The sequence below is a fragment of the Colossoma macropomum genome, unplaced genomic scaffold (genome assembly GCF_904425465.1).
Source record: "Colossoma macropomum unplaced genomic scaffold, Colossoma_macropomum, whole genome shotgun sequence".
In the NCBI taxonomy this organism is placed as follows: Eukaryota; Metazoa; Chordata; class Actinopteri; order Characiformes; family Serrasalmidae; genus Colossoma; species Colossoma macropomum.
Genome location: NW_023494796.1, coordinates 34219464 through 34247001, shown reverse-complemented (window position 1 = coordinate 34247001; position 27538 = coordinate 34219464). Strand labels below are relative to the sequence as shown.

The 27538-nt window shown below is 43.4% G+C and overlaps 1 protein-coding gene across 1 annotated transcript in view; it reads right to left on the bottom strand.

Moving 5' to 3' along the window:
- Nucleotides 1-9372: 9372 nt before the first annotated feature.
- The window catches only part of slc35f3b (solute carrier family 35 member F3b), a 119346-nt gene continuing 101180 nt past the window's right edge, over nt 9373-27538 (bottom strand). The window contains exons 3-8 of the mRNA XM_036583379.1: nt 26159-26501; nt 20523-20742; nt 15036-15161; nt 12091-12283; nt 10477-10566; nt 9373-9980 (exon numbers count right to left, since the gene is read on the bottom strand). Coding sequence (XP_036439272.1) covers nt 9742-9980; nt 10477-10566; nt 12091-12283; nt 15036-15161; nt 20523-20742; nt 26159-26501 — 1211 coding nt within the window. The 3' untranslated portion in view covers nt 9373-9741. The remainder of the gene's footprint in view (nt 9981-10476; nt 10567-12090; nt 12284-15035; nt 15162-20522; nt 20743-26158; nt 26502-27538) is intronic.

Sequence of the window (27538 nt, the reverse complement as noted above, 5' to 3'; positions counted from 1 at the left end):
ACTGGAACAGAATAAAGGCTCCTACCAAACATCAAACAACAGTAGATTTCAGTCTTAATAAATGACTGTAAATACATAAAACGTAGAATGTTACATTTGAAACCTAACTAAATGTACACATATAAAAAAATTCCTAATTATTTGATTTATCCTGATTTTGAAATGTTCTCCGATAAAACGAGGCTGTCAGAAGGATCACAGCTGATCATTACAGTAGGCAAAGTACAAAGTTACCACTAGAGGGCGCTCTGTAATGTCTTCCAGGTTTCTCAAATGCTAGAGGGCGCTCCTGAGCAAGTCCAAAATGAATGGGTTAATATGGAGCATTCGAGCACAATCATAGTTTATAAATGCTTAAACGTTTTTAATATAAAAGAATACATTCATTTCCTGAACACAGAACGGCATAAAACATTTTAACACTGCTGGTATATTTTTAAGAGTTTTAAAACACGAATTATAGGGGTTTAAAACACGTCAGTGAGCACGAACAGCCAATGAGCTGCTCCACTCGCCAACCAATCAGCACTCAGTGTCAGTAATGCTAACCTTCAAAAAAACCTTTAGAAAAATGATGTCTTTATTGTAGTGTAACTTATTAGATTTTTATTTGAAATGTAATGTTTTAGTACTTCAGTACCATAATGTAGTGTAATGTTAGAAAATAATGTTAAAATCTCAGTTTGAAACTTTTCTCTTACTGTCACCGTAAATACTGCATTTTGGCCTTACAAGAACCGCTAGAGGGCGCTCCGAAACATTAACGAACGTTTCGAGTTGAAAATCTAAAAAAGGAAAGCAGTCAAAAACCGTTTTGAAGGCCACCAGCAGATGGCGCAGTTCTGCACTGTCCCTCGTAATCACCAGCAGATGGCGCAGTTCTGCACTGTCCCTCATCCCTCATCACCAGCAGATGGTGCAGTTCTGCACTGTCCCTCCTCATCGCCAGCAGATGGCGCAGTTCTGCACTGTCCCTCCTCATCGCCAGCAGATGGCGCAGTTCTGCACTGTCCCTCCTCCCTCATCACCAGCAGCAGATGGTGCAGTTCTGCACTGTCCCTCCTCATCGCCAGCAGATGGCGCAGTTCTGCACTGTCCCTCCTCATCGCCAGCAGATGGCGCAGTTCTTCACTGTCACCAGCAGCAGGTGGGGTTAATTACTAATTAACGGCCTTAAGATCTCCTTCAGCTGAAGCGAACTCAGCTTAGCTTACACAGCCCTCAGGTGGAGCTCAGACTGTGGATCAGTTCTAGTTTGGATGTTAGCTGATTCTAACACTATTAGCATGTGTGCTATCAGCTGGAGAGTCATTAACAGTTCAGCCTTCCTCAGGTCGGTAAACGGAGCTCTGAGCTGATCTGGTCTTGCTGAAGACACTGTTTCTGGTTGGTTCTGGTACCTTCACATTTTCACACTTCACTAAAATATGAAATGAACCTTTTAGCCAACTGCGTCTAAACACATCAGAATTAGACTTCTGCATTTAACCCATCCGTGCAGTGAAACACCACATACACATTAGTTCTGTCCTTCTAACACCACACCTCATTGGCTGATCTGTTAACATTTCATTGGCTGATTGGTCCATAATTAATGTAACGTAGATGATTATCTTGGTGTTTATATGACACTCAGAGCCAGTTTTAAAGACTTTGGGATGTAAAATGAATAAAATACTGAAAATGTTGTGCAAATAAACGTTAGCTTTCATAATTGAGTGCAATCAAGAAGCCACAATCTGAACAGATTAATTTATAGTGACTCTTGTTTTTCATAAACTCCAAAAGTATTTTCAGAACCGCCTGGAGACTAAAGTCTTACACAGAAGCTGAAATAATAATCAGAGTTTTTGTTTTATTCCACAGTTCGAGCAAAAAATGCCACTGTTTCTTCTGAACTGCTGGTAAAAAAAAAAAACCTGGGATAAAAAAACAGATACTAAAGCTCACTGGTGCCTTCAATGGTACCTCCATCTCCACAACTGTGCTCACCATCGCCCTCCAGTGTTGGAAATAAATCACTGCATTACAGATTTAGAAAAATCAGTTTTTGTGTATTTTGTATCATTTTTTAAATTGTCGGATTTCCCCCACAAAACTGTGTTACCTGAACAATTATAATTACACATGATACTGTGGTGAATAACGCCTCACTGATCAGAACCAGTTAACGTTAAAAATGCCATGATCAGAGTGTCTCAGGAGCTCTTAGCATAAATGTGGAAATCAGCACTATATTACTCAGAACATGGGGGGGAGAAATAATACGGTCTTTCTGTTTGGAACCACAAAAGTACTGAATGCGGATAAGGAACACCACCTTTGGTCATACTTCGCTTGGTGCTCACGTTCATGGTATTAAAGGAAAGTAGCCTGTGATCAGACTAAAGGGTCAAAGAATCACTAAAGGCTGCCATGAACAGCCTTGAAACACGAGGTTTAGAACTGTTCTATGTTGTAAACTTGGACCTCCACTGCTTTCTCACAGTCCACAAACTGCTGCTGAAGACTAAACTCCATCACTGCTGCTCTGTGGGTTTATGACACTAAAATAAAAAGGCTTCTACTTTCTGGTGGACACTTCAAACAAACCCTTGTAAGTCATGGTAAAACGTATTACCTCGTCCTCTCATGTCTGATAGGTTAGACTCCACCTTCATGAGCAATCAGGAAATGTCTTATTGGTAAGGCCAGTCCTGAACTATAGAAGTCTGACATAGTGACCTCATGACCTGTGAGTTTACCCAAATTTACTCCTTCCCACTTGGACTCTCCACTGTAGCCCCTCTTCCTGCACTTCTAAGTACCTTTTAGTCTTAAACACAAGGCTTCTCTTTTTAAACTAAAGGCTGTAGTGTGTGTGTCAGTGTTTTTAGATCTCACAGAAGATTTTTTTTTTTATTTCGTTAAAATCCATTTAAGGTCGATCTTATAAAACTAAGGCTTGTATTTTTTGTATGTTTTTAATTGAGGACAAGTGATTTTATTTCACAGTAGGTTTATCTGATTTGTCTCAGTTTGTTCTTTTTTTTCACACAACTTTGTGAAAGTAATTTTTTTTAAATAACCGCTTGACAAAGCATAATACAATTCCACCAAGTCATGTTTGGTAACATTTTTCAAAACTAGAATGTATTAGAGTTGTGACACTTCAGTCCACTACATGCACGTTTAGACTAAACTGATAAAAATGTATACTTGTTAATATCAGTTATTGATTTTCACATCATCTTTGTATTTCATTTGTTTTCAAGTCTTTATAAACAACAACAGGCTCCTCATGTCTTTGAATGTTCTACATTTTTAGGCAGTACCCGCACTTTACAAACAGTCCCTTACTGTCTTTGGCGCTGCTGCAGCAATTCTGGTCACTTGAATTGAATAGAATTGAATTGAATTCAGAACCATCAGCCAACTGTGTTTGTACACAGAGGAATTAGACCTCCACATGTGCAGTGAAACACCCCATACACACTAGTGAACACACACACTAGTGGGCAGTGAGCACACTTGCCCGGAGTGGTGGGCAGCCCTATCCGCAGTGCCTGGGGAGCTGGGAGTTGGGGGTTAATATAAAGATTATAGGTTGCTTTCTGTTTTAACACGATTTAGAAAATGTATCATCAGAAGTAGTACTGAGCACTGATTGGTTAACGTTACTGATACTGAGAGCTGACTGGTTAACATTACTGATACTGAGCACTGATTGGTTAACGTTACTGATACTGAGAGCTGACTGGTTAACGTTACTGATACTGAGAGCTGACTGGTTAACGTTACTGATACTGAGCACTGATTGGTTAACGTTACTGATACTGAGAGCTGACTGGTTAACGTTACTGATACTGAGCACTGATTGGTTAACGTTACTGATACTGAGAGCTGACTGGTTAACGTTACTGATACTGAGCGCTGATTGGTTAACATTACTGATACCGAGAGCTGATTGGTTAACATTACTGCTACCGAGCGCTGATTGGTTAACGTTACTGATACCGAGAGCTGATTGGTTAACATTACTGCTACCGAGCGCTGATTGGTTAACGTTACTGATACCGAGAGCTGATTGGTTAACATTACTGCTACCGAGCGCTGATTGGTTAACGTTACTGCTACCGAGCACTGATTGGTTAACGTTACTGATACTGAGCGCTGATTGGTTAGCATTACTGCTACCGAGCGCTGATTGGTTAACATTACTGATACTGAGTGCTGATTGGTTAACATTACTGATATTGAGTCAAAACCTTTTTTCTTGTGAAGTTGGGAATCAGAAAGATAAATGTCCAAAAAGGCAGCTCAACTAAAAATTGCTGTAGTTCAGTGGTGTGGGTTGTGCTCTCAGTGCCAGGAGGCTGTGCGTTCTAATATTCATTAGGCTGGAGGTTATAATTAATTTCTTACATCTTTTCTGGGAAGCTGAAAGTCTAATGTTGCTAAAAATGTACAAAGGTCAGTTGTGAGATCCTTTGGTTCGCTGGCTTCAGCGATTCCTGTGAATTTCTGTGGCCAGCTAAAGAAATTCGACCTGCTGCAGAGCCTAATGATCCAGTTCTACACAGCGAGTCTGTCCTCACATCGACTCTGACCATCTGATTTGGTTCCTCCACCTCACAAGAATGAGCCAAACTGCAGCACATCATCAGGACAGCACAGAGGATCATGGGATGCATCTGGAACACTTCAGGACATCTACAACAGCAGAGTGCCGGCAAAACACCATCTGACCCCTCTCATCCTGGACATCAGCTCTTCCAGACACTCTGCTGGTCACTTTTGAGATCCAAAAACTGCATGTTTGTATATATTTTTGTTCATCTTTAGTCAATAGAATCATGATTATATTCTCCTGCAAGTATTAAAGCACCACTCTTGTTTCTTTGGTCAGTGTGGGATGGAACCAAGTTCTTGGAAAATTATATATATATATATATATATATATACATACACACACACAGGTTACAACTTGTGGAGTTTGATCTGGAACTGCCTTTTGGAATCATCTCTTCCTTAAGAAGCTCCCAAACATGAGCAGACACACAACGTGGGAATCTCAAAGACATATATTCAAAAAAAATAATTTGCTCTCATGTTCATGTGGCTTATTGGTAAACCTGCTGTGTGAGATCTGAGGGTTGTTGGTTCAAATCCTGCTTCAGGCCTTCTTTTGCATGTCTTCATGGTGAAGATGAGAAACACAAAGACAAATGTTTAAAAAAAACAAGCAGCTGTGAGATCTTGTGGCCGGCTGGTAGACATCATGCCTCCAAGATCAGGAGGCTGTTGGTTCAAGTCCGGTTCTCAGCTGACCGGTTGGTCAGTCGTGGCTTCATGCAGAACATCATCATGGCTCTAAGTGCTGCCACTGGAGATGATCAGTGGTGGCGGAGATGAAAACCAGAACACAGTCTGAGAAACATGTGCTGGTCTGTGGTGAACCGTCTCTACCTGCTGATAAACACAGAAACCAGTAAGTGTTCCTGTTGGTTCCTGATGGTTCTGTAATGTGTTTTGTCTATTTTAATGGGTTGATATCACAGTGTAAAGGATCCTAATGGTTTAACAGGTGAGCAGTGGCTGGTTCTAAATGTGTTTGATGGCTTCTAATGGTCCTTTTTCAGCAGGGCACTGTCTGATCCATTAGCATGTTAAGCTTCAGTCTGCTGAGAGGAAATGAGGAATAAATAAGTTCACATCCTCTACAGATCACACTCATACATACATATACATATGATGGCTGGGCAATATGACCATATATATCATTATGGTGATGAATTATGTCACAGTCCAGTACGCATTTAACTGGATTTAGAGCCAAATACTGAATGGAAATCACAGTTTATGATAGTATTTTTAAAACGTAGCACTGCTAGCTCTTTTCATCTGTTCCAGCTGATCAGATGTCAGAATATCATACATTATGAAAAATGTTATATTTTATATATATTTTGCCATATCGCCCACCTCTTTCTCTATATATATACATATATATTCGTTACAATATGATATATTCAGTAAGTGGACATTTAAAGAATCTGGTGGTTGCTATATGTTGCTAAGTATCCCAGAGGGCTGCTATGGTGCTCCTCTATGGTTGCTAGGTAGTTGCTATTATGTTGCTAGATTGTTGCTATGGTATTACAGGTGGTTGCAGTGTGGTGCTATGGTGTTGCCAAGTTGGTGGTTACTATGGTTGCCTAAGTCCACTGCCACCTTTAATTTCCTGCTACCTTAACTTCACTGCTACCTTAAATCCACTACCACTTTAAATCCAGTGCCACCTTAAATACACAGCTACCTAAAATCTCCTGCTACCTTAAAAGAGTTTGTGTGCATTTGTGTGCTGTGTGCGTGTTTGGTGTGTTCTGTGTGTGTGTGTGTGTGTGTGTGTGTGTGTGTGTGTGTGAGTGTGTGTGTGTGTGTTTGTGGTTAGTGTATTTGTATCATCGTGACACAAGAAAGTTGCCAAAACATTTGCACTCCATTCATTCCTATGGGAAAAATTCCACAAAATTCCACTGCTACACGGAAACATCCACTCAAAAAGCTGTATACAAGCCCGAATCACACAATCAGTCCAGACAATCTGGAGTCAGAATGGCGTTGAGATCTTGAAAACTGCAGGATGAGTTATCTTTTCAAAATAAGAAAAGAAGAATAATATAAAACTAAGAAGAACATACAACAACCATAATTAACATAAATGACAAACCACATCGGATATTCTTTTCTGACGTTATAAAAAATACAGCGAGTCTAATAAATGAAGCTGTTGTTTATTCATGTTTTCATTTTCCTCAAATGTGATAATCATACGCTGCATTTCAGTGTAAAAATTGTCATTCCTTACAAAGGTTTACAATAATTCCTAGCCATAATTCCAGAGGAATACAATATCATAGTTATTGTCATTGGAACAATGACAATGGGAGACAGTGCTGATGATTTCTATTGCGAACTAAAGAAAAGGCAGTGAAGCTGACCACTGACTGACCGTTCCTGCATGCGCTTCCACGTCCACTTACCGTCCTTTTCGATCCTCAGGATGCAGAAATACAACAAGACTTACAACACAGTCAGAAACATGATGCACTGCAGAGTCATATTTGGGGAATTGTGGGAAGTCATGAGTGCAGAAGCGCTGTGAGTCGGAGACGGCGCGAGTCCTGGTCAGCCACTCCGGAAAGCACGTTGTGTGGGTGCGTGTTTCGGAAACGCTCATACATTCACGCGGCGGGCGCAAACCCACGCTTTTGACGTCTTCTCAACGCTCTGGCAATGCCCAGTTACGGCGTGGCTGCGCCGCCTGACCCTGAAGTAGCCTCACAGTGGTTAACGCGTAGTTAAGCGAGAAGGTGACGAGTTGATACAGAACGACTGGATGTAAACAGCCTGGACCTCCTCAGACGGAGATCCTGGTCCAGGATCACTCAGAGCTCACAGGTCATGTGACATGTTCATTCTTGGATTTGGGGCTGAAGAAGAAAACATCTTTAGGCCCACAGGAAGTCCTCAAGTCCTTTGTTTGGCACTGGCCGAAGATCATGTCTGCTGTTGGTGTCGGTGTTGGTGTTTGGGTCCATCAGAGCAGTTCTGTTGGACGTGCTGGACATGCTGGCGTGACTCGGCCCTGGACGAACAGTGTGAGTGATGATAAGTGGCTGGTGAGAAAAGGGAAGCTTTAGGGAGAAGTTAAGGCCATAGTCAAAGTTCTGGAGACTCTGTATTGGGCAGACATGAGAGGGTGTTCTTACTGGCCTTTAGCTAGCCTCTCTCAGGTTGGGTCCTTAAAGGGGAATTCCACTGATATTTTCAAATTTCTGCAGTGTGTGAGATGTAATCAGAGAGATTCAGAGTGGTTTGGTGTGAAATGGTTCAGATGTCTTTACAGTGGTGGTGATAGGAACCAGGGGTCGCCATGACTACAACACAGATATAGACATTTTATTTACTATCCAGAACCACCAGAGAACTGGTGGTTTTGGATAGTAAATAAAGGGGACTATTTGGCAACACTCTCCATGTATCCCTCCACTGTGAATAGAGTTATGAAAGGCCAAAAACTTCAAGACTATCGTAAAACAGTGGATTCATAACCATTCTATGTAATCACTTCCTGTGAGGGAGCTTTTAGAGGCACTGAACACTTCAGATGTCTGCAATTATTTAATTCTGCAGAAATTTAGAAAAATTGGTGGAATTTTCCTTTAAGCCAGGGGTCCAATCTTGTCTGTTAAGGTTTTTTAATTGCAAATCAGCAGGAGCATCCACTTGTTTAATTAATTAGTTCAGTTAGTAGACTGACACTTATACCTAAAAGGGGAATCTCAAAACTAATGTTTCTCTAGAACGGAGCGTTTCACACCAAACCACTCTGAACGACTCTGTTTACATCTTAACCACTTAATTATGCAGGACTTTTGGAAAACTGGTGGAGGTTCCCTTCCAGGCTGCCCTCCTCAGACAGATGTTCTGGATGTTCCTGTCAGTCACTGCTGGACACTGAGGGCACCGACAGCTGAGTCTGAAACAGTGATTACAGCGTTTGTGTACAGGGCAGTTATTGCACAAGAGGGACAGAGAGACGGAGAGCAGCGTCTCGGCTGGACAGCAGGTGCTCTGCTCAGGTCAGGACAGAGAGGAGGGCCAGAGACACACCCAGTAAGTCATACCTGATCCGAATTATTTGGGGTTCTCTGTTTACATCTGTTCACTTTCAGGATACAGTCACTCGTTTGGCCGTGTAAATTACTACAGCGGGTTCAGGGAAGGAGGGAAGAAACAAAAGTAAAAGTGACCAATTTCATCCATTTAAAAGGAGAACTCCACCAACTTTTCAAAATGCCAGTATAACTCAGTGTGTGAGGTGTAAACAGAGAGATTCAGAATGGTTTGGTGTGAAATGGTTCAGATGTCTTTACAGTGGTGGTGAAAGGGACATAAACACAGAGCTATGCTATTTTATTTTTTATTTACTGTCCTAAATGATTAATACACCTACATGTCATCTGTGTTTTTATATGTAATAATAAACCTTAATCGAGGCTTTTCTTTGACCACTGTTTTGCCACCCTGAACAAACGTCTTTCATTGTTTGCTATCTGGTGTGGTCCAGAGGAGGATGGGTTCCCCTTTTGAGTCTTGGTTCCTCTCAGTGTTTCTTCCTCTTGCTCTTAGGGAGTTTTTCCTTGCCACTGTTGCCATTGGCGACGCTCATGGGGGCTCAGACCCGGATTTTTCTGTAAAGCTGATTTGCGACAACGCCTGCCGTAAAGGGCTATATAAGTAGATTTTGACTTGACTCATGTAATAACTGTCTGTGAGGGAGCTTTTAGAGGTGGATGTCTGGTTCCCATCACCACCACTGTGAACAGTTCTGACTCTAGAACGGAGAGTTTCACACCAAACCACTCTGAACGACTCTGTTTACATCTGAACATGTTGAAATTTTGAACATTCTGTGGAATCCTCCTTTAACTGCGGAGAGGTAAGTGAGAAGCGTGTGAAAAGCAGACAGGGAGATGTTCCACCGCTTTGGTCAGACTGTAGGTGAGATAGCCATGCTGATGAAGCAGGACTGGGCTGGTCATCTCCATGAAGAACGCTAGCTCTGCTAACAGCGAATCAAAGTTAGCATAAGCCAGTTAGCATCATTATGAAAACAATCATGCTAAGTGGTCCCACCAGTTTTAATGTCCTGCTAGTGTTTCTGGGCGATGTTTTCTTTATCGGTCAAATCCATCAGTGCGTGAACGTGGACATGGAGGTCCTGGTCCTTCGGCTCCAGTTGAGGCTGGATCCGGCTCCCGGCTCGGCCGGCTCGGCGTGCTGCTCCCGCTTGCGCAGCCTGGTGCTCAGCTGGATCAGGCACTGGTCCCAGTCCTCCGGCAGCAGCAGCATCAGGAAGCCCAGGCAGATGATGAAGACGGCGATGAGCCGCACCGTGTTGAAGTGGATCTCACAGGTGTACAGGTCGACCACTGCGGACACAGCGGGGGTCAGAGAGGAGGAGTGAGACAGCCTTGGAGTGTCACACAGCAGGTGTGTTTCTTTATTCACTACAGAGTGAACGAGTGAGCTGAGAGTGTAGCAGCCGTCAAACTCACCAAAGTCTGCATGACCAAATTAACAGGTTCACTAATAAACATCACAGCCAACAGAAACTAAATGAAAACTACACTAAAAGCTATTAGCTATTAGCTAAAGCTACTACTCTCTTATCTAGTATCTGAAACAATACTAAAACTGAAAATCAGAATAAAATAGTGAATAAATATTAAACTAATGAACGTTTAATTGATTTTACAAGACGTCTAAAACCCATCATGATTGTGATTGTGACTGGACACCTATATATGAATCAGAGGTGAGTATAAAGCACTGTTTTAAAGCTCACGTTCGTTTACATTAATAAAGCGTGTGCTGGACTGGACGCTGTCCATGAGAGGGCTGGACTGGGATGAAGGCACCACTTACTTGCATTCACAGGAACACTCAGCACAATCCCGAGTGAAATTAGCGTCGGATACGTTATAGCGATCCCGAAGTTCACCAGGATGTTGAACGCTGTAGAGAAATAAAACAACACGAAGACGAGTGTAAACACAATGGCACTGGAAATATTAATAAATATCATAAATATCAAGGCCTGGTGAAGGCAGCGTAGGCCGTCACAAGGTCGCAGGTAACTGAGGAACACGGCAGGAAAAAAATGTGTGTTTACTGGTGCAAAAAGTGCCAAGATGTGAACTTTTAACAAAATGCAAAAACAAATGAAATAGAAAAATAAAGCTATTGACAAAAAAAGTGTAGTTTGTAGAGAATTTCTTTTAAAATCCTCCTGTTCAAACTTTAAACATACAATCAGCAAAATTATATTTTCCCCAGGTTGTCCACGATATCTCTCTCTCTCTCTCTCTCTCTCTCTCGCTGTGTCTTTCTCTTTTTCTCTCTCTCTCTCTGTCTCTCTCTCTCTCTCTCTCTCTGTGTCTCTCTCTTTCTCTCTCACTGTGTCTCTCTCTCTCTCTCTCTCTCTGTGTCTCTCTCTCTCTCTCTCTCTCTGCAGTGAGAGACTAACCCCAGAAGACGTCCCGAACACAGATTTTAACATGTATCTTCCATGTATACACAATAAAAAGGCATGAAACAGGTCACAAACATTAAACCACACCATGACACAAACAGATCAGATTAAAGAGATTTTTAGTAAAGTTTAATAAAGCTCTGAGTTAACAAGCTGCGTTTTCGACTGTCTAATAAAAGCTGAACTGAGCTCCACAGTTTAGAAGCAGAATAACTGAAAGAGTCTCTCCACGTTTTCTGTGTTTTACTGAAGGAGTTCAGAAAGTCAGAATCTGCAGATCTGAGATCATAAACAGACGTTCAGGAGCTTTAAGGGCATTTAGAGCTTTAAAACCAGCAGCAGAGCTTTAAACTCTCTATAACAGATCCAGGCGGTCAGTGCAGTGTGTAAACGGGGTGATATGAACTCTGTCTGTCAGTCTGTCTGCAGAGTCTTGATCATCAGAAGGAACAGAAATGTATAGCTGGGCGTCGTCAGCATAGCTATGAAAATTTATATTATGCTTCCTAATGACATCACCTAGAGGTAGCATGTACAAAGAGAAAAGCAAAGGCCCTAAAACTGAACCCTGTGGGACTCCACAAAAACCCTGTTCAGTGAATGATTTCTCCAGTAAAACCATGAACTGTCTGTTCATTAACTATGATTTAAACCGTTCTAAAACTGTGCCCGAGAGGCCGACCCAGCATTCAAGGTGGTAGACTAGAATTATGTGATTAACAGTACCAAAATCTGCAGTGGGTTCCAATAAGATCAGAATAGAAGGATTTTGTGCATCAGTGCTGAGCCTGAGGTCATTCACAACATGAACCAATGCCGTCTCTGTACTGTGGTTAGAATCAAAACCTGAATGAAACGTCTCATATAATTTGTTTGATATTAGATACACAATTTATTGTTTGAGGGTAACTTTTTCTGAGACTTTACTTAAAAAAGAAAGATTAGAAATTGTTAACCAGTGTTAGCCTGTCAGACCCGCTCTGTCACACAGGGAAAGTCAGACATACCTAGCAGGAGGGCTGCTACTCCGCAGAGGTTGGCCCAGGGAATACTGTCCAGAGACCCAAAGTACTCCACGTGGGTGAAGTACAGAATTACTGGCACGAAGCTAATGAAGACAAAGTTGGCTCCCCCGACAATGCTGAGGAACAGAGCAGCCTCCCCAAACTTGGCACTGCCGAGCACCAGCTTGAAGAGCACCTGAGAGAAACAACACGGAGAACATCAGTCTGAAGAACATCAGAAGCAGAAGAGCATCTGATAGCTCCTCAACATCCTCTGATCAGCTACGAAACACAGGCAGGAAAAACTGTGGCCATCAGAAGTGGAGAGTTTCAGAAAGTGTCCCCATCTGACCTCTCACAGATCAGCCCTTCAGCTCAGACGTGTCAGAGAACAGCACATCACAGATTAATGTTATTATGAAACATCTGTAATATTCATCCTGTCATCAGTGTAGCTGCCTGGACCATCTCTAAAAATAAATAGCTTGATAGTTTGCTGTTAAAAAAATCAAGATTATTAATTATATCACCCCACATACACACACCCACACAGTTGACATGCATTCTACACTGTCTTTAGCTTAAATGCTATTTTTTAGCCTTAACTGATTTAATTACATTATGTATTAAATAATGGACCATTGAAAAATTCTTACTACCTTTGACTAATGAACTATTTCACCTCTTGTTCTGAAAGCTGACTGTAAATAAGAGCCTTTGTGAGCTCCTGCTGGTGTGAGTTCACCGCTGTTGCTTCTTTTTAAACGATGCACACAAAAGCAACTGGAGTGCTGATAACTTCAGACTGCTAAACATGTTTGAGTGAGGGAGTGCCAAAGCCAGTTCCATGTGCTTTATATATTAACAAAATGAGACATGTTCCATAATTATAGTGGAATCACTCTGGAATTCAGCTGATGGGTAAACAGTAGGTATTATGTTTGGAATATTCTACAGGAAAACCTGCAGCAGAAGCAGCATCCAGTCTGTTAATGCCTGATAATAATCCTTTGTTTTAACATGTACAATGTCAGAAAAAAGGTAAAGTAGAGGTACATTTTTCTTCATGGAGGCACAAACAATACAAATGAGCCCTCAAACTGTCTTAAGGCCTTCGTGTGCCTTAATTTTTTCCCATGTGAAAGGCAAAATAACGACATAAAAATAGAACCAGTCATTTGTACATGACTGATGTACATGATTTGTCATTTCTACATTTTCATAAAGTTTTCAAATGGAAAAATAAACAGCCTGAAGTCCAGACAGGGTGTAAAGAGTCAATGCAACTAAAAAACGGAACGGCAATTTGATTTGCTAGTTATGTTCCCTAATTAAAGATAGAGATGACCCCAGTGACGTGAGGGGCATCACTAATTTAGCCTTTTTTCAAATGTACACTATATTTAATATTATACAGCAACTGTTTACAACATGGATGTATTCTGAAGCAGAGTAATCAGTCAATCACTGGCCTCTTTTCCACTGCAGGGCCGGATGGTTCTGAGCACGGAGGGCATTTCCACACGGACACGGTTCGACATGGAGCGCTTTTTTCAGCACAGTTAGCTAAGCGTACTCAGGGCCACAGAACCGTTCAGTGGGATGATGTAACGATGTAGTTATTCACTGATTGGTTCTATTTTTATGGCGGTTTTGTGTTTCAAACTTGAAAACAATCAAATAAATTCAGTTCGCTCACACGGACGGCAAATAAATGAAAGTAGTGCAGGTGAACCCACCGCAGTACAGGCTGTTTCAGTAACTGATCTCAAATAACACTCGTTTAGAGGATAAACAAGATGAGCACAGCGGAGAGAGACCGGAGTTGGAGTGACAGACGGAGTCTAACAGAATCTATCTAGTGATGTGTGCGTGGCTATTAGCCTGTTAGCAGTTAGCCTCTTGTTTGAGTTTTTCTTGGGTATTCCCTGGTTCTGATTTAGTGGTACAGAAACTGTAACCAGTCTCGCGAGTTCAGACCAGCGCGGAACGGCCCATTAGAAAGCAAAACCATTAGGTTTTAATCTCAGTAGTTTCTAATTCCATTTTCAGCAGGGGAGAGTTTACAAATGCAATGATAGCCAGTTAATAGTGACAATATGAGTTCATCAACAAATTCATCCACCAAGTTTTCTAAAATTTTTGCATAATTCTGTCGTTGAGATGTAAACAAAATCATTCAGAGTGCTGTGACATAGACTGGTTAATTGCAGACTCAGAGCTCTTTACAGTGGTGGTGATAGGAACCAGGGGTCGCCATGACTACAACACAAATATAGACATTTTATTTACTATCCAGAACCACCAGTGAACCTACACGAGTCTTCTGAGTTTATATGGAATGTTGATGATGGAAAATAGTGGAAAATAATAAGTCTGAAATAATAAGTTTTCTTTGGGGACTATTTTGCCTCACAGCGCCCTGCATGTATCCCTCCACCATGAATGGAGTTTAAGTTGTCTAAACCATCATAAAACAGTGTCTCAGTCATCAGGCAGTGAATTCATAACCATTTCCTGTAGTAACTCTGTGAGGGAGCTTTTAGAGGTGGACGTCTGGTTCCTATCACCACCACTGTGAACAGTTCTGACTCGGTAAGTTTCTCTAGAATGGAGAACCACTCTGAACCACTCTGTTTACATCTTAACCAGTTAATTACGTTGAAATTTTGAATAAATGGTGGAGTTCAAAGACCCTTCAATGGTTTCCACTAGTTTCCTGTAGAACATCTTTAGATCCCATTAGGAAACCATCAGATGCATTTAGAATCAGCCACTGTTCACATGTTAAACCATCAGGATCCTTTACACTGTGATATCAACCCATTAAAACAGACAAAACATTACAGCACCATCAGGAACCAACAGGAACACGTAACGGTTTCTGTGGGTTTTTTCCAGCTGAGTCTGCTTCCTCTTTCTCTGTGACACTCCTGTAATGTCTTTACCTTGTACAGCGCAGAGGCTGAAGCAGAAGCCACGACCAGCGTGATTCCGATAACGGAATGGCTGTGGAATCCGTCTGCATACGTCATCATCACGATGCCTGCGATGGCCAAGATGGCAGCGACAATCTGCAGAAGACAAACACATGCTGTTCAGTTCTGGGCCAGTAATAACAGGCCTTGGCCCAGAGTGCAGTGGAGAGTCTAGCTGATCCTCAGCTCTGTTAGGTTCAGAGATCACTCAGCCTCACACGCTGCATTAGAGCACTTCAGGAAATGAACTGTGACAGCGCAATAAAACTGATTTACACATCTCCGCTACTGAGGGCTGAAGAGGGTCGTCGAGAGATCAGATTTTAGCAGCTGACCTAAAGGGTTTGACCTCCCCCGAGTGGAGGTCAAACCCCAGTGAAGACCCGACAGTGAGGCCCGACTGATAGCATCAGCTGAAACTGAGGTCTTGCTCAAAAATCCCCCAGTAAAGCTCAGATGACTGTTACAAACGGTAATGAACAGCCATATCAGACACTGAACAGGCTCTAATCACTCCTGGCCTGTTCGAAATGAGAGTTTGTATGTAAATACTGAATGTTTTAAAAGCCTGACGTCGAGACAGAAGCTCCACAGACAGAAGCTCCACAGACAGAAGCTCCACAGACAGAAGCTCCACAGACAGAAGCTCCACAGACAGAAGCTCCACAGACAGAAGCTCCACAGACAGAAGCTCCACCCCCATGAATAGTTTGTGCCCCTCCAAAACAGCAGAACTGGCACCATGACTGCACACTCATCAATAGACAGACATAGATTCGATTAGGTTAAATTAGATTAGATTAGATTAGAATAGAGCAGAATGGATTAGAGTAGATTAGATTTGATTAAATTAGATTAGATTAGAGTACATTAGATTTGATTAGATTAGAGTAGATTAGATTGGATTATATTAGATTAGATATCGCAGAATAGACTAAATTAGATAAGAGTAGAGCAGATTAGATTGTATTAGATTAGAGTACAGTAGATTAGATAAAGGTAGATTAGATAAGCGTAGATTAGAGTAGATTCGATTCGATTAGATTCGATTAATTTTACACTCTTTTGGCTGTTTTACAGGAAGCAAACCTGAACTGCCTGAGTAAAAAAGATCCAATTCTATAATCAATTCTATAAATCTTCATTCCATTCCTGTAAGAAGGAACAGGAGACTCTCTCATTGTTAGGATCTGTAGTTTGTCGTTATCCCTACACTATCTAGTACCTCATTGAAGTGAGGACCTCCTAAAGCTCCTAAAGCTGACGTTCTCCTGATCTCTCTCTCCACTCTCTCTCCTCCTCCTGATCTCTCTCTCCACTCTCTCTCCTCCTCCTGATCTTACTCTCTCTCCTCCTGATCTCTCTCTCCACTCTCTCTCCTCCTCCTGATCTTACTCTCTCTCCTCCTGATCTCTCTCTCCACTCTCTCTCCTCCTCCTGATCTTACTCTCTCTCCTCCTGATCTCTCTCTCCACTCTCTCTCCTCCTCCTGATCTTACTCTCTCTCCTCCTCCTGATCTTACTCTCTCTCCTCCTGATCTCACTCTCTCTTCACTCTCTCTCCTCCTCCTGATCTCACTCTCTCCTCCTCCTGCTCTCACTTTCTCTCCACTCTCTCTCCTCCTCCTGATCTCACTCTCTCTCCTCCTCCTGATCTCACTTTCTCTCCACTCTCTCTACTCCTCCTGATCTCACTCTCTCTCCTCCTCCTGATCTCACTCTCTCTCCACTCTCTCTCCTCCTCCTGATCTCACTCTCTCTCCTCCTCCTGATCTCACTCTCTCTCCACCTCCTGATCTCACTCTCTCTCCACTCTCTCTCCTCCTCCTGATCTCACTCTCTCCTCCTCCTGCTCTCACTTTCTCTCCACTCTCTCTCCTCCTCCTGATCTCACTCTCTCCTCCTCCTGATCTCACTTTCTCTCCACTCTCTCTACTCCTCCTGATCTCACTCTCTCTCCTCCTCCTGATCTCACTCTCTCTCCACCTCCTGATCTCACTCTCTCTCCACTCTCTCTCCTCCTCCTGATCTCACTCTCTCTCCTCCTCCTGATCTTACTCTCTCTCCTCCTCCTGATCTCACTCTCTCTCCACTCTCTCTCCTCCTCCTGATCTCACTCTCTCTCCTCCTCCTGATCTCACTCTCTCTCCACCTCCTGATCTCACTCTCTCTCCACTCTCTCTCCTCCTCCTGATCTCACTCTTTCCTCCTCCTGCTCTCACTTTCTCTCCACTCTCTCTCCTCCTCCTGATCTCACTCTCTCCTCCTCCTGATCTCACTTTCTCTCCACTCTCTCTACTCCTCCTGATCTCACTCTCTCTCCTCCTCCTGATCTCACTCTCTCTCTCTCCACCTCCTGATCTCACTCTCTCTCCACTCTCTCTCCTCCTTCTGATCTCACTCTCTCTCCACTCTCTCTCCTCCTCCTGATCTCTCTCCACTCTCTCTCCTCCTCCTGATCTCACTCTCTCTCCACTCTCTCTCCTCCTCCTGATCTCACTCTCTCTCCACTCTCTCTCCTCCTCCTGATCTCACTCTCTCTCCTCCTCCTGCTCTCACTTTCTCTCCACTCTCTCTCCTCCTCCTGATCTCACTCTCTCTCCTCCTGATCTCACTCTCTCTCCACTCTCTCTCCTCCTCCTGATCTCACTCTCTCTCCACTCTCTCTCCTCCTCCTGATCTCACTCTCTCTCCTCCTGATCTCACTCTCTCTCCACTCTCTCTCCTCCTCCTGATCTCACTCTCTCTCCTCCTGATCTCACTCTCTCTCCACTCTCTCTCCTCCTCCTGCTCTCACTCTCTCTCCTCCTGATCTCACTCTCTCTCCACTCTCTCTCCTCCTCCTGCTCTCACTTTCTCTCCACTCTCTCTCCTCCTCCTGATCTCACTTTCTCTCCACTCTCTCTACTCCTCCTGATCTCACTCCCTCTCCTCCTCCTGATCTCACTCTCTCTCCACCTCCTGATCTCACTCTCTCTCCACTCTCTCTCCTCCTCCTGATCTCACTCTCTCTCCTCCTCCTGATCTCACTCTCTCTCCACCTCCTGATCTCACTCTCTCTCCACTCTCTCTCCTCCTTCTGATCTCACTCTCTCTCCACTCTCTCTCCTCCTCCTGATCTCACTCTCTCTCCTCCTCCTGATCTCTCTCCACTCTCTCTCCTCCTGCTGATCTTACTCTCTCTCCTCCTGATCTCACTCTCTCTCCACTCTCTCTCCTCCTCCTGATCTCACTCTCTCTCCACTCTCTCTCCTCCTCCTGATCTCAGTCTCTCTCCTCCTCCTGATCTTACTCTCTCTCCACTCTCTCTCCTCCTCCTGATCTCACTCTCTCTCCTCCTCCTGATCTCACTCTCTCACCACTCTCTCTCCTCCTCCTGATCTCACTCTCTCCTCCTCCTGCTCTCACTTTCTCTCCACTCTCTCTCCTCCTCCTGATCTTACTCTCTCTCCTCCTCCTGATCTCACTCTCTCCTCCACTCTCTCTCCTCCTCCTGATCTTACTCTCTCTCCTCCTCCTGATCTCACTCTCTCTCCACTCTCTCTCCTCCTCCTGATCTCACTCTCTCTCCTCCTCCTGATCTCACTCTCTCTCCACTCTCTCTCCTCCTCCTGATCTCACTCTCTCTCCTCCTCCTGATCTCACTCTCTCTCCACTCTCTCTCCTCCTCCTGATCTCACTCTCTCTCCTCCTCCTGATCTCACTCTCTCTCCTCCTCCTGATCTCTCTCTCTCTCTCCTCTGTTCCCCACCCTGCCTCTCTCACTCCTCACCTTCGTAGCTCCTGTTGTGCTCTGACACGGTTGTTTAATCCATGATTCCGTGGCCGTAGCTGAGTCAGCGCGGCGTTGCCGTTGGTGACTGAGCTCTAGATGAGACGGCCGGACTGTGTGAGGGAGCTCAGTGGAGCGAGGCTGCTGATCCAGACATCACAGCAGGCTGAGCCAGAGTGGAAGACCAGTCCACATCAGTCAGTCCTCATTGATCAGTCCTCATCAGTCAGACCACATCGGTCAGTCCACATCGGTCAGCCCACATCGATTAGACCACATTGGTCAGCACAGTGTCTGTTTCTACTGTTCAGATAAAAATTAGCGGCTTTTTTGTTCTCTTTATTTTAAAAACACCTTCACGGCTCAAACACAAGCCCAGACGTCTCCAGAGATAAGGTCACATAATCCTGAGTAAGAGCAGTCTTACAGCACTGCCCCCTGGTGGTGAATAATGCTTCAGTGATCTGTCCCCCAAACCATGCTGTGAGTCTACAGCAGCATAACGGACACTATATGTGACTGCTCTTTACAGCTCATTAACCCATTAATAATCATATCTGAATGATTATTTTTTATTGGGCCACATATTTTGAGTTTGTATGAGCACAAACTGATCGACCCGTACAGATAAACAGTGAGTTATTACTGTTAAATTCACGAGACTGATTTTCAACAAAATAGAAAATCCAAATTTGAACATGAATAAAAGTATGAAATTGACTTCTAATTAGAAACGTAGATATAAGACCAATAGACCAATCAGAGCAGCTTCTACAGCATTTCCCTTACTGTACAAATTCTCTGCATGGTGAAATGGTTCTTCAGATTGATGGAGAATGTGCTGTATATGGTTCTCTATAGCACCAAAACGTCAGGCTTGTTACAATAGAAGAACCTTTTTGGCGCTATATAGAACCATATACAGCACATTCTTCATGAAGGGAAGCTCTCTGTTCCACGTCAGGTGCTTTATTAATCTGTTCTTTCATTCAGGTTCTTTTCATCCTGTCTGAAAGGGTTCCACACTGGAAAAAGGTTCTAGGACAGACATTAACAATAGTGGAACTCTGCTTGGTGTGACAGGGATCTACTTTTAAATGGTATTTTTAAAGAACCGCACACAGCAGGTTCTCCATCTTACAGGCATATGCAAAAGTTTGTGCACCCCAGTCTAATGATGTGGCGTTGTTGATTTTCTAAGTGTGAATAAGTAAACGCATCCCCTACAGAGACTCATTTCAATACACAATCACTGTTTATTTACTGAATTTAATACATTGGGAAAGTAATAAAACTTGAAAAGTGGCCTGTGCAAAAGTAATGGCACTTTTTTATATTTTATTTTTTTCCAATAAATAAAAACATCATGTTTGAGTGTGTTCTCTGTAGAGGGTGAGCTAACGTATTTACAGTTAGAAAATCAACAAAACGTAATTTGACCAAATTTTGGCATATGGTGATAACAATAAAAGTAATAATAATAATAATAATAATAATAATGTAAAAACTGATGCAGGAGAATATAATAACCATCATGACCTCAACATTTTGATGGAGTGTAAAGATGCAGGATCAGCGAAAAAAAAAACGACCTATTTTGACACAAATGTCTAAACTCTGGTCACAAAAATACCAACAACAATAATATTAGATTAAATGAATCTCAGAGCGGACAGTCTGCTCACCCTGACGCCCATGAAGCGGTCACGCAGCACGATCCAGGACAGCAGGAAGACGAAGGCCTTGTTGCAGCAGAACAGAGCCGAGGCGTCGGTGGTGTTGATCTTGCGCAGCGCCTGCAGGTACAGGTAGTTGGTCGTGGTCCACAGCAGCCCGAAGGGAGCCACCTTAGTGAAGAAGACCTTGGCCGTCAGTCCGTCCTCGCCGAAGAACCGACAGCACTCCCTGCAAACATGCAGCACAGAGATCACCAAACAGACCACACCGTCCGGCTCGGCGTCCAGCGCTCTCCTGCTGGAGAGCCTCGGTCCGAGTTCTTCACACTGTACAGTCATTAACAAACCCCTCTCTGACCTCCCTGAAACGAAGATGAATTATGGAGAGTCCAGGTCATTAATATTGATTTACATTACGGTGTGCATTACATTACAGTATCCACTCGTTTCACAAACGGTCTCCACACATCACTGCGGTACAGTTTTACTGTAAAAGGGTCGGAATTGACTTAAAAGCTTTTATGATGATTCTGTGCCATCTGCATTATTTCACAAACAAAAATCACCAAAAGGTCTCGTTTCTTTACATGGTCACCAAATAAGTGACCACAGTGCTCAATTTTCAAGCCAACTGATAAATGCTAATCAGTACTGCTCACTAGGAGAGAGGACCTGGTTACTGTTAGCTTAACCACAGAACAGCTGGATTCTGGCTCTGAAAACACTGATACAAGTTTACATGATAAAGACTGAAATCTGAGGGAGCGAAGAGGAGCAGCTGGAGCTGAGAGGACAGTTTAAAGACCTATTTACTGAGGGAAATTAAGACATTTATTGAGTTATACATTTATTAAAGTAATATTAATGCCTTTATTGAAAATTGATGCTTTTATTAGGGTAAATTGATGTGTTTAAGATAAGCTGATGTTGCTTCATATTTGCCAACTTGTATAATTCGTTCTACGTTTAAGGTGCCTCAGTGTAACTGCAGCTCCGTTTAAGGTGGACCGTAAATTCTAATGAGAATCCAGTGAATAAGAAGCTTCATCTTCATATCTGTGTATGAGTTTATTATTTAAGAGCTTTGGCAGTTTTGTTTGACGTATTTATTAGTTTTTATAAAATCTCACACTGGAATGTTCTGAACTCTGGAGATGAGCAGGTCATACAGATCCACCAATCAGCTGATCTTCTCCTCATAGTGTTTCTGGAGACGCATCTAAAGTGTCCTCATATCTGTTCATGTGTTTGTGGTCATTCTGGTCAGTGTTGTTGGTGTTGATCCTCCTGCAGGGCTGAATCTGCAGTAACGGTGATGAGACGAGCTCCACCAGAGCACAGAGCACAGCTCACCTACCAACATGAAGACGCAAGCAAGCAAGTCAAAGTTTATTTATATAGCGCTTTTTACAACAGGTGTTTTCACAAAGCAGCTTTACAGAAAGAAATCCGGGTCCGAGCCCCCATGAGCGTCACCAGTGGAGACAGTGGCAAGGAGAAACACGCTAAGAGGAAGAGGAAGAAACCTTGAGAGGAACCAAGACTCAGAAGGGGAACCCATCCTCCTCTGGTCGACACCGGATAGGAAACAGTGACGGAGTGACTTCCTAATAACAGTGACTTCCTAATAACAGAGTCCAGTACTATGAATAAAACGTCTAGCACATCTGCTTATTCCACTCTGTATCAGCTCTCAGCACCTGGGAAACAGCTTTACACAAACAGGCCACCTCGTCTGTAACTGCCCAAACCAATCTGAGGTCAGGGCCTAGATCTTCACTTCGTTATGAAGTCTGGCTTCACTCCCATGTCCACCTCTGAGGTATCAGTGGTCTGCAGCAGCAGTGGAGTGAAGTACAAATGAGGTTTAACACCAACATGAGACCAAATTAAACATAATTAAACATCCTTTTTCAAACGGTTACAGTGGTCAAATATACAGTAAAGAACAGCAGACAGACAGATAAGAGACAGACAGTTAAAGAAAAACAGAAATAACAGCTGAAAAATGACACAAAGACGATAAAAATGCTGTAAATAATCCAAATGTGTTGCATGCAACTGTCAGGTTGCACTGCAGTTAAGTACAGCATGCAACTAGTTGCATTAAAGTGTCACTGTGTAAAGCAGCCCTATACTAACTGTGACTGTGGCCTTCGTTCTCTAGTCCTCAGTCAAAGAGAATGAAACTCTAGACAGCTGGACATCTCATAAACGCTCTCTGTCGGACGGCTGAGGGAACGTCAACAGAAAACGAGAAGACCTGGAGACGGATTCACCAAAGTACCGTAAGAAAGGAAAACTTACATGTGTGTTTCCTGAACTTCATCCTTAAGAAAAAGTTACGAGAAACTAGATCTTCAAATAATTTCATAAGAATTCTTTATTTTTTTTTAAACTCTTCTGAAGAATAATTCTAAGAGCAGGAGTTTTTCTTGTAAACATCATGTTCTTAAATGTGTTCCTGACCTTACGACAGACTCTCACTCTCAGGCTGTATTGACGAGTTGATCATCTAAACTGATCAGACTCAGCGCTGCCTCTGCTCCTCGTCCTCCGTCACTCCACAGTTATCAGATTTTCTAAGGAGGATTTTTTCCTGTTGGCTGTTTCTTCCTCCATCAGTTCCAGATCTTGTTTGCTAAAGTTTTTAAACACTTGGTTTTATGTTTTTTTCCCATTTTGCTCTTCTGAGTGGATTAAACAAAATAATGGAAATAACAGTTAATACAAATCAAAATGTGTCTTGTGTAGTTTATGTAGTTTAAACTGTAAAAAGCAACAGCTGACATAAGAAAACAAAAGATTTTCTGAAGAACATGTTAAGGAAATAAATAAGAGCATATTTGAGAATATTTGAATTTTTCTTTTTGAGAACTGCACTTAAGAACATTCTTACAAACTTCTTAGCAATTAGTTTAAAACTAATTTCGGTTGCACCACAGTCACTTACGGTACCTCTTAAAGTACGTAATGTGATCGTAGATCAAACACTGACGCACGCTTTCACTCTGCAGCCAATCAGTATCGACATAAACAGGAAACGTTACACTCCTGATCTCCACACGCAGTGAAATCTCTCACGCTTCTCTCTTAACGTGCTGCATTTACGTCGCTTAAGGTATGTAGGTCGTATTAGCTATAATTCATAAGGAGACTGTGTTTTTGTCCTCAAAGCGTCCGTCTCTCATATGTGTGTTTATTCTGTTCTGCTGCTAGAACTGTTCCGATGTTCAAACTCTTGTGCACAATATTTTTAATAGCACTTTATCAGAGATCGGTCTGTAACGTTAGCGAAGCTGCAGCTAATGTAATCACTGTCTGAATCTGCTGAATGACAGAAAGGTAACGTTAGCTATGTTAGTTATATTGTAATAATAATTTGTTATGTACTGTATGATCAGGTCAGCGTCACACACAGCCTGAGCACTGATGGAGCTGCTCTTATTGCTCTGAACACAGTTGACTGTACTTTAATAGTCGCCCACCAGGTTTCTGAACGACCCTGTACAACAACACTTCAGGTCCAGGCCCAAAGCAGGACTAAGTGCTCCATTACTGTCTGTAGTGTGTAAAAGTCTGTGGTCTTTTCAATCTCCGATCAATGAAAGCGAGCGTGATCTGTCCTGCAGAGCTGGTCGCCGTTGCAAACCGAGACTTATTCTGATGTCTTGCACGTTTTCTCATCGATCAAATCGACCGGCCATTTTAACTGATTTTTACAGCGGAACTCACTCCGACTACAGGGTCTGTGTAAATTTTAAGTTATAACTTAAAGCTACATTGAAACTATGTTAGTTGGTGCAACCGGTTAAATTCTCGTAAACTTGAACGTAGTGGCAGTTTACAATCAAACTTGGCTACAGTCGAACTCACGCTGAGCTGGTGCAGCTATGATAAAGCGCTTCCCTCAGTGAGTCTCAGTGTACTCTGCATGAACAAGGAGGCTCATTCAATATTCAGGACACATGCAGGGGCTTCTGGGACGAAGGCTGAGAGAGAGAGAGAGAGAGAGAGAGAGAGAGAGAGAGAGAGAGAGAGAGAGAGAGAGGCTATCCCTGAACTGCAGCAGCAGGCGTGCTGAGTGATGTAACACAGGGGGGACCGTCCTCGTGTCCCCCTGAACCGTCACTGCAGGACTGAGACAGATTAGGACAGAGGACTCGTCCAGAAACTCACTGACCTGTCAGGCTGCAGAGGACAGCTTTAAAATACCTTTATAATCTGCACTAACAGTGTTAAAAGGTGGGCGTCAGCCTTTAACACGGTGAAACCACTCGGCTCTCGCATATTACCGCTTTAATACGTCAGCGCTGCTGTAATAACGCGGGATCAGGGGCGGCTTCATCCTGAGCACCTTATAGATCCGGGCTGTCCAAGGTCCGGCCTCAGGGCCAGTGACCACCGGCAACTCTAAGAGCTTCACTTTATTCATGGAGAGCCGTAACAAATGTGCACTTATGAATTTACTATCGCAGTAAATTATGAACCTCAGCATGGAAATCACACTAAATATTGAGGGGACAAAAAAACTAAAGCAGCTAAAAAACCAAATCAGAAAAAATCCAATAGTTTGAACAACAGTATTACCCGTTCTGTATGTTCGTGTTTTCATATTCTGAATACAGAATATGAAACATAACTTAGGAATACCGTTTTGGTAAAGAGTGACTGGCCCTCAGGTGTCCTGATCGGGAGGGGGTCTGTGTTCGGTGCATTTTTGGGGGCCGTTTTGAGGGTCTGAGTTTGTTTGACGTGTTTACATGCGCACAGAAAACCATGACACACCGCCTTCACTACAAAACAGCAGAAGAGATTTAATTTAGCTGTTATGTTTGTTTGTTCTAACTGTTTACCTTTCTGTCTGAAGTGAATGTGCATCATTAGCATCGTTTGCAGATCCTCGACAGTCCACTTCACCACAGCCTGATGTTAGACACAGAGAACAACGAGGCTGAAGTGGCTTCTTATTCTTGTTGGAATTTTCCCGTTCCACCTTAAATGGTGCTACAGGTACATTCTGGCTCCTCAGGTGTTATAATATATAAAATATATAACTGTTGCACCATTTAAGGTGGAACGGGAATATAATTTGAATACGGCGCTGGCGAATAGGATTCTGACTTCAGCTTCATCAGAGAACATGAGAAAAGCTCTGTGTCCACAGGATATGATAGTGTTTTACACTACATGCCAATTATTAATATAATCTGACGTTATTTTCACGGCTCGTTTTATGGAAGGTCTTTACAGACGCGAGAGCGTTCAGTTGCTAAAAATGACTGGCACTGTTCCTGTTTGTCTGTCCTGTCTTGTCCAGTTTGTCCACTGTCGGGGGTGGGTGTGTGTGGCCAAGGAACACTAGCCTGGGAATTTAAAGATAAATAAATAAAAATGTACGGACCTGGCACAAATACACATACATAAATACATATCTATGTATATGGAAAACACATATATGGATAATAATGTACATGATGCATAACCTATGTAATTATATAAAGTTGGGCCCAACACAGCAGTTAGCATGCTACCATCGTGGTGCTGCACAGCCCTAATGTGACCTTCTGTGATGGAACATCTGTGCCCACTGGCCCGTAACCGGACCATCTGAGCCGCCCTCTGCACCCTCACACTCTCCTCACCTGAATCTTTGCTTGGGCGTCTGCCTCTCCGGGCTCTTGCACAAGTGTCCGACGTAGTAGAGAGGAAAGAAGAGGCAGTTCCACGTGGTGGCGAACCACGTGAGGGTGAAGGGCGCGTCGAACCGCTTGAAGGTCAGTTTGGCCAGCTGGGTGGAGCCAGCCCAGGACGAGCACACGCACATCACCATGGCCACGCCCCACAAGGCTTTGCGCACCTGCACGGCTGTCACTCTCACGCAACAGTGAAGTCTCCGTCTCCCGGCCCCCGACTCCACCCCCGCCAAACCTCCGGCCGGCTGTCCGTCCGCCGCGCCTGACGCGTTCTCCCGCGGCCGGTCCTCTCCTGCAGGAGTGACAAGGTCAGAGAGACAGTGTGAGAGACCCTCACCCACATGGGCAGGTTTAACACAGGACCAAGAGCACAAACTCTACAGAACCCGCCCACATTCACACAGTGAACACACTGTCACACAGCGGAGAACCTCCTGTTCAGACGCTCCTGCATGCTGCACTTTAGATAAGATCTCTCCCGTCCGTGTGTCCTTTGGAAAAGACCCTAAAAATAGCAGAGAGAAATCAATTGGACCTTTCAGTAAAATATCTGGTGATCAAGTCCGGCACTCTGCAGGCAGGAGAGGACAGAAAGGACAGGAGCCAGCAGAGAACCTGAGCTACCTTCACAGATACTCACTTTCATTCACTCTACTGACTCCTGTATTACATACCTGACACTCGGATAAATCTGACTAAGGGTTCTACTCTGGGATTTTACGTTAGTCCAGTGGGATTTCATAATCAGGCTGATAAAAATAATACAGTTTATTTATGTAGCTCACTTTCATGACAGCATCAACTCAAGGCGCTTTACAGAAAACAAAGAAAACAAAAGGAATTCATAAAAACACGTCTAAAAAGAAAACTTTTTAAATGATCCAGAATTTCGTAGACACTCAGGGAGCTCCTTCCGTAACACACTAAAAGCACAGTCGTGTTCTGGAGCAGAACTCTGAATGTAGAACTTACAGCAGATTTGAGGGCCCAGACCTGAAACTGTAGCGTGAATCTGAGGAAGTAAAACATCCTTCAATTATACAGGAGCCTGAGCGTCTAAACATTAATAAACCAAAAGAAACTTTTTAAAATTCTCTCTCTAATGCAGGGATGCCTTTGCTGTGCGCCCGTCCCCTGGGCCCTGATGATGGCCGCGAGAGCCGGCAGGAAGACAGGGCCCGAACCCCGAGTGAAGACCAAGCCCACGAGAAGAACCGAGTTGGGGGTGACTCACGATTCCCGAGCCCCACCTCCCAAGCCCTGCCTCCGGTCCCGTGGTGCGGCCACTTTAATTTGCCTCAGGTTCGCTCCCGGTGGCCGAGCCGGAGA